Source organism: Sinocyclocheilus anshuiensis, unplaced genomic scaffold (genome assembly GCF_001515605.1).
Source record: "Sinocyclocheilus anshuiensis isolate Anshui unplaced genomic scaffold, SAMN03320099.WGS_v1.1 scaffold694, whole genome shotgun sequence".
Taxonomy (NCBI): Eukaryota; Metazoa; Chordata; class Actinopteri; order Cypriniformes; family Cyprinidae; genus Sinocyclocheilus; species Sinocyclocheilus anshuiensis.
In genome coordinates, this window is record NW_015542477.1 from 259,712 (window position 1) to 267,785 (window position 8,074).

The 8,074-nt window shown below is 38.3% G+C and overlaps 1 protein-coding gene across 2 annotated transcripts; it reads right to left on the minus strand.

Annotated features, from left to right (window-relative positions):
• Positions 1-57: 57 nt before the first annotated feature.
• Positions 58-7,585, minus strand: LOC107693911 (T-complex protein 1 subunit theta). 2 transcript variants are annotated; one of them, XM_016493450.1, is made up of 16 exons: positions 7,400-7,585; positions 6,319-6,409; positions 6,157-6,236; positions 5,877-6,026; positions 4,362-4,542; positions 4,137-4,198; positions 3,914-4,051; positions 3,578-3,756; positions 3,383-3,449; positions 3,150-3,237; positions 1,894-2,009; positions 1,726-1,797; positions 1,483-1,647; positions 1,240-1,359; positions 995-1,127; positions 222-298 (listed from the first exon to the last, which is right to left on the minus strand). In XM_016493450.1, exons 1-15 carry the CDS (start codon positions 7,457-7,459, stop codon positions 1,020-1,022), a joined length of 1,677 nt encoding a protein of 558 aa, XP_016348936.1. In that variant the 5' UTR covers positions 7,460-7,585; the 3' UTR covers positions 222-298; positions 995-1,019. The 2 variants fall into 2 exon arrangements, with proteins under 2 accessions (XP_016348937.1, XP_016348936.1); XM_016493451.1 differs by lacking the exon at positions 995-1,127 and having other exon boundaries at positions 58-298; positions 7,400-7,583.
• Between the last annotated feature and the right edge of the window lie 489 nt (positions 7,586-8,074).

Here is an 8,074-nt window from a genome sequence, read left to right on the forward strand (position 1 = left end):
AATTATGCTGCATTTTGTTGTACACCAAGTATTATTTAAAAGAAGAGACAAGGACGCTGACAGCTCAAGTGCCTTTATTGGGACCAGAATAACAGCTCAGAGCCACTCATTGTTAACATGGATGGCTTCTCCTAAAAAAAAAAATACAAAAAGAATGGGGGCTAGATATTAAATACGCAACACTTGAAAAGCCAAGACGGTGACAGGGAGACACGGGTTAGTGACATCATTCATCCTCATCCCAGTCCTTCTTTCCTTGTGGAGCTTTGGGTCCACCAGCCGGCTTGGCCATTATAATCTGTGGAGGAGAACAGACATTGTCAGACACTTACAGAGTAAAAGACAGTCAATTGCGCACAGTGCAATATCCTGTGTGGGAAAAGTGCTTTTAGTGCAAACGGCATGCAAGTAAATTGTGCCAAAATCCCCAGATGACATTCAAAATGTCACAGAGAATGACATAAGTTAGTGATGCTCGTGAAGAAAAATAGATCTTGAACTTAGTAGGTTTAAAACGGAGTTAGGAGACCACCATTATACTCATTATCTCTAATTAAAAGGGGATAGTTCAACCAAATATGAAAATAGTGTCATCATTTACTCACCCTCATGCGGTTCCAAACATGTTGGAGTTTCTTTCTTTTTTTGAACAATGTTAGTAACCGAACAGTTGCTGGTATTCAGTAGCTGTTTGGTTCAAAACACATTCAACATTCTTCAAAATACCTTCTTTTGTATTCAACTGAAGAACAAAACTCATGTTTAGAACTTGAGGGTGAGTAAATGATGACAATTTTCACTTTTGGGTGAGCTATACCCAACTTAAACTGTTAACTAATGCTAAACGGCATAACTATTTTATCTGTGTGTGGTGGAACGACAGGCTAGACTCATTTAGTCAACAAATTCATGGTGAATTTCCACACAGTGTTCATGCAACCCGATTCACACTCCAGTGGTTAGGCACTCCAAACAGTGGCGTGTTTTTGTGCACCTTAGCAATTATTTAGGATTTCTTATCAATGATGTGTATCAAATTTGTCTGGCTCCTCATCCCAACCGTCTTTGTCCCAGTGTCCTTGCTGTTTGGGGGCTTTGGGTCCCCCTGCTGGCTTTGCCATAATGATCTGGCATACACACATCACATTATAATCCAGAAAGTAACAGGCTAACAAAGCACCTAAATTGATAAACATGAATGGAATAAGAAACTGAAAGATACATAATTGTAAAGCTAACCTGATCCACACGGAGAACAGTGATGGCTGCGTTTGTGGCCAATTTGATTCCCCAGTGCTTGACCAGGTATGGATCAAGGATACCAGCCTCCATCATGTCCCTCACTACAGGCCCCTCTCCCTGAATGGTTTAAACAAGTATATAGTCATCAATTACACCTTAAAATGCATTATTTTGGGTCCTTCTTTCTATTTATATCAGGTCTGCTGCCTCCAAATTAGTAACAGCTTCTTTTCCCCTCACCTCAATATCAAAGCCAGAGTTCTTGTTGCCCTCGTGGTGCGCGGCGTACAGTTTGGAAATCAGCTCATTACCCTTGACGCCAGAGTTCTCTGCCAGAGCACGGGGCAGCACTTCAAGCGCCTCTGCGTATTTCTTGATGGCGTACTGCTCCAGGCCTGGGCAAGACTTTAGAGGACATGTTCAAATTATTTACACTCTTCAGGTTTTGCCAACAGCAAAATGAGATGAGATTGATTTGCGTACTTCTCCATAGGAGGTGATGTGTTTCGCCAGCTCAATTTCAGTGGCACCAGCACCCGGACAAAGACGTGCGTCCTGAGTGGAAATGTTTTTGTTAGGGTCACATTTTGTCATGATTTAAAAGACTTTCATTAGAAGTGTTTTTTGGGATGGAGTTTTAAAGTAGCTCACCCTGACAAGGACTTTAAAGGTGTTAACTCCATCATCGATGGCACGCTCAATGTCATCCATCAGGTTGTCTGTGGACCCACGAATTACTAAAGTAGAGATGGCACCATCCTCTTTATCTAGAAATAAAAGGAGTGAGATGACATGAGCTGTCTGGATACATCACTGCCAGACTAAACAACATTTACAAAGATCAGTTTGCCTAAGAAGCTACAAAATCAAGAAAAAAGTCACAAAGACATCTATCTGCATGGCATGTTGGTTATTCTTTAATGTTTTTATTGCGTTGACAGTTTTTTCTTTTGTTTAATACATTTGGTCTTTGCTAAATCTAGAAAAGATGATGCATTGGCTATGACTAAGAGAGATCATTCAAGACTCCATGATTTTTTTTCTTTTTGTAGATTCTGCTCAGAGTGAACCAATCTTTTTTTTTCTTCTCGTTTTTAAGCCCTGCTTCATGCAATTGACCAATATCGGAATCGGCCAATAGCTGTTTGGTAAAATCAGTATCGGCCAAAAAAAAATAAAAAATCTCTCTTAGTCATAGCCAATGCATCATCTTTTCTAGATTTAGCAAATACCAAACGTATTAAACAAAAGAAAAAACTGTCAACGCAATAAAAACATTAAAGAATTTTTTTCAAGATGTTTTCAAAAATGTTTCAGCATGGATTAAAAATGCTACTCCTATAAGCGTTGATTTTGAGAGGAAAAAAAACAGCCTAAATTAGTAGGCTGTACGTTGCATTTTATTATTACATTATAATGTAGGCTAAAATAATGGTAAATAAAAGCAAAATTACACAATTAGGCTATTTTAGTTCCCTTCTCTCCACAACAAATCCTCTAAAGTTGTATTTAGGCTTAATATAAGCGTTTTACTGGTTGGATGCATCAGCGTCACGTTTGCATAGGCCGTACTATGCCGTCTGACAAACGATATTTTGTACAGATTTTATTTTGGCAAATATTTAATTATTTTGCCCAGAGAAAAACGTTTGATTATGCAACAGACATGCAACTTGTTGTCTCCATGCAGTTAATTAGTAAACCATCAGTATCGGCCCTTTTCATGCTATTTCCGATATGCCGATGGCTTTAAAATTATTTTTAAAAATGGCTGATAAATATCGGTGGCCGATACATCGGTTCATCCCTTATATATATATATATATATATATACATACATACACACACACACACACACACATATATATTATGTATAGCAAGTAAAAATAGTGTTATATTTTCCTTACCATGTTTGAAGACCACAACCTGCGTATCTCCAACTTCAGAGAGGTACACACTGTCACAGTGTCCCATCTCTTCTGGGGTCGGGGGAGTCTGTTTTGAAAAATCAGATTTAAAAAAAAATCTGTTTTGAAAAAAAGATTGAGACTGACAGAGTGACCATAATGATGTCAACTGGCTTGTCACCAACTCACATCATACAAAATGCACTCATGAAACTTAACTCAAAATAACTCACCAGTCTGGGTAATGCTGTGGCTCCCACAGTTTTGCATAGTCTTCTGAGGTCCCACTTTGAATTCAGCCTGGGTGAAGTACAAACAGCATTCATAAATTTTGCTTTTATTCTCATTTAACAAGCCAACACATTAAAAAAAAACTGAAAAAATGCTGAATCAAGCAGCACAAAAAAGGCGGCATCTTCCTCTCTCACCTGACCACCATGAGCTTGTACTTGTTGGCGTAATGAAGGGCCATGTCAGCGACTTTGCCCCCAGTCACGACCACATTGGCCCCTGAATCAGCGATAGACTTCACCTGGGCCTCCATCATGTCCTCTTCTCCTTTACTGAAATTCATGAGCTCCTCTGCGTTCTTTATAAGTACTGTTCCCTGTGAAGCATCAGAAATAATTATTGAAGGAAGAAAGCCCAAAAAGCAAAGGAGAACATTATTTAATGCACATTTCTTGAACATCATACAAAAGAAATACTGTCAACCCATAGATACAAAAGGTCCATCTAATCCAATTCAATAAGCATTTTCCTACCTTTGTTTCAGTAACCATGCAGTCAAACGGACAGGAGAACACTGCTATCTTTGTGTCTTTCACTGATGTGATGTCTCCTTCTGTCTCTTTCTTAAATACCATCCCATGAAGCATCATAGAAGAGTTCAGTCCACAGCCCTACAAAGAAAAAAGAAAGAAAAAACAAACTGACCCACAGACACTCATTAATTTAAAGCAGGGCCTAAAATCATGTTATACTTACCAAAATTTTGCACACTCTGACATTATCAACATTGAAATTGCCAGACTCAGGGAAGATAGAGACTGTAAAATAAGTAGTAATAATAAAATGTATGTATAATGTAATAATAAAATGATTAAAATTAGAAAATTTTAAATTCACAAAAAATAAATCACAAAATTAAAAAAAAAAGTGTCACAAAATTAAACAACTTTCCTAGAGCACACCAAAGCAATCATGCCTTACCACAGGCCTGTGCGATAAGGTTGGCCAGGAAGTCCTCATTGCCGTACTGTTTGCTCATGATGGCTGAGTGGATCATGGCTGTGGCCTCATCCAGATCGTGCAGGTTCTTCGCAGACGAACAGACGCAGTCGGGCAGAATCTCCAGAGCTTTCTTACATGCCATCTCGTAACCCTCAATCACCTGGGATTCAACATGATCATCAGCTCAGGCAAACATGCTATCAATAATGCAAATAAATGATATAGTAGTTTTCAACTTAACATGAATTTGCAGGGATTAATCATACTACTTAACCCTCATAATGCATTCGGGTCTGTTTTGACTAGGGCTGCACGATAAATCGCATGCGATATTTAATGCCCATCTTGTCAGCAAAGCCGCTTCTGTAATCAGCGGTAAATCTCCATCACGTGTGTGCTTTCACATGGAGCAGCATTTACTACACAGAGCCGTTGTTAACTGACAAGCTGCGCAAAACCACATTCATATATGATCGTGGTTTTGCGCAGCTTGTCAGTGAACAAAGGCTCTGTGTAGTAAATGCTAGAGCCCGACTGATATGGGTTTTTTGGGGCCGATACCGATACCGATATTAGGGATCATTTGATCAGATAAGATTTTAAGCAGTCATATGGTCAAGTTACAACGTGACCCTCAGATGTTACAATGTGTTCCATCTACGGGGCATGTTGTCACATTTCACTTCCATTTTTTGAGGGTAATTATGAAACCGAGGAGCCCTCTCGAACGCCACCCTCCGTGTGTCGGTAGCCCCCCGAGATCGCTAGATCGGTCAGCGCCAGACCGCGAATTTAACCACCCGTAACTCCCGAACCCCGGGGGCTATCCATGTGGGGGTGGTCTCATTTGAAAGAGGGCCTCGTGACGTACACTCGATTCGCGTTCGAGAGGGTTCCTTGAGCTGAAGAGATCCCCCGAATTTGGTTCGGATTCACCGCGCCATTACGGAGATATGGCCATTCAAAGTTTCAATGGCTTTCCATTGACTTAAGCTTTAAAGCGTTTCATCAAGGTCGCCAGTAGCAAACAATGGAGCGCGCTCTGCTGAACAAACTAAGTAATTACACCATTTCAAGCATTTTATCTGCATTATATGTTCTGTAAAAAAAAATTTCATATCGGCGGCATATTCACCGATACCGATATATCGGCGACAGGCTCATATCGGTCGATAATATCGGCAAAACGATATATCGGTCGGGCTCTAGTAAATGCTGCTCCATGTGAAAGCACGCACGTGATGGAGCTTTACCGCTGATTACAGAAGCGGCTTTACTGACAAGATGCGCATTAAATATCGCATGCGATTTATCGTGCAGCCCTAGTTTTGACCCAGAAAAGATACATAAAAAATTCTAAACAAATACATATTTTTTTAGTATGGGATCAAAACTTTGAGTTGAGACACTAAAACAGACATTTTTTTTTATAACAACTTAATGCAACCTCTTTCCTGACAGTGACATACTGCATTAGTGTGGTTGTTTACTGACCTCTGAAACAGACAGGCCCATCCTCAGCAGCTCCTCTGCAAGCTCCAGCAGAGCACCAGCAAACACCAGCACAAAGTTTGTGCCATCACCTACTTCCTGCTCTTGCATGTGGGATGCCATCACGATCATTTTGGCTGCTGGGTGCTGAACCTTGAGGGAAGGAAGGAAAGAAAGAGAGAAAAAAAAGAGACATACAAACATAAATAAATAACAGAGACATATAATCTTCCTAAGTATATGCATTAGTTCTTGTTTTTTTTCCACAATTACTATTATTTACCTCCAGCTCTCTGAGAATGGTGGCAGCATCATTTGTGACAAAGAGTTTCTCCAAGTGGTTGATGACCATTTTGTTCATACCTGTACAGAATTAAATGATCATGTGATATCCTGTGATATCACTAAAAAGGTCTAATACATCATAGCGAACAAATAGCCTCACCATTGGGTCCGTATGCAGTTCTTGTGGTCTGTGCCAGTTCTTTGCATGCTTGGATGTTTCTGAAAACAGCCTCCTCAAGACCGGAATAGTGCTGATTGTGGAAAACAAATAGCAAACATAAGTCAAAAGTAATTTCATATTTTGAAAACATAAAACACTTGGGGCTGCTTAGTGGTTTCAATATTCAACAGTGAGTAACATGCTTGTTGATTATGTCAAAGTGAAATACTAGGCAGCGAGGGATCAGTTGATATTTCTATAATGTATAGCGTAACATTTCTTTAAGAAACTTTGCATATACATCATGCAGTAATTGCAGATTCACACACCATTACTATCATACAAAGAAAACAAAAAGCAATGCTGCATTGGTATAGATCTATCAGAAAGAACCATGAGTAGTAGTTATGCTATTTGCTGGTATAATGTTTATCAAAACTGCATTTGTCAGCGCTATGGACGTGAATATCTATTAAAAAATCTCAAATACTTAATTTAGAAGCTAAACAGTTACAAAAGCAAATTAACTGCAAATTAAAAACACTGAATCTCTGAAAGCAAATTGTGTTGTCTGTTAAATGATCTTATCAGCTTATCAACAAACCGAATATCCAGAGATTACGAATGGGGAACTGCCATTTTATGGCAAACTGCACCCTTTATGGTTTATTATTCATTAATTTTTTTTATATAGACCTTTAAAAAAGTACATTTAAAGAGCGTTGTGATTCTACAGCTTACCAAAATCAATTTACTTCCTTAAATTACCTATAAATCAGGTGGGTGGGTGAGTGTCAGTGGCACATGTCTTCGGCTAACATGCTAACTTCATTCATCCGTTACTTTCTAACGAATCCCCAAGTTCTGTCAAGCCCTCCATATTTCATATTTCATTAAGACCTAACAGTAATGACGGACCTGTACAAAATTCTATTCTTCCGCTGAAGTCAGAAGCGTGTGCTGGTTTTACCGGTGGTTGGGCGCTATGAGGCCCATGTTCTAGAAACCTCTATGTGGAGTCACTGTGTGTGCGCTCTATAAACAACACAATACGAGCAAAACACTGCTTCAACAGCCCTACCTTCGCACCATCCTTTAACATCTGAGCAAAGCCCGGGGCTTTGGGGACGTGAAGAGCCATTTTGAGCAGATAAGATAGATATTAAACTGATGCTGGATGAGGCTGCAGCGCACAAGAAGCATGCAGCTAAGAAAGAACAAGCGCCGCTGCAGAGAGCAGAAACACGGATTACTGATCCAGACAGACGAGAGAGTGGAGCGCCGATTGATCCCCACCCAATAACAGAATTTTTATTTATTTATTTATTTATGAGCTTCTTTTAATTTAAAAAAATACATTTTAAATTTTAATTTTAAATGGTAAAATGTAATATTAATAATAATAATAATCATATACCCAATATATATCGTTAATTATTCATATCACTTTGAATAATAGTAATCAAATTGGTATAATTTTTTTTTTTCTGAGCCAATTGAATTTATGAATTTAGTCTATAATATCACCAAATAATTCTTATTTATTATTTCTGTCTTTAAAATTAAATAAAATATACAAATATTTTAAAAAATATACATCTAAAATATAAAAATGAAATATAATATATTTAAAATAAAGTAGAGTAAATAAATAATAGAATAATAAATCAATACATTAGAATAAATTCATAGATTAATTTGGCTCAAACTAATTTCTCAAATGGCTCAAAACCCACACACACTTATTATTTTTTAT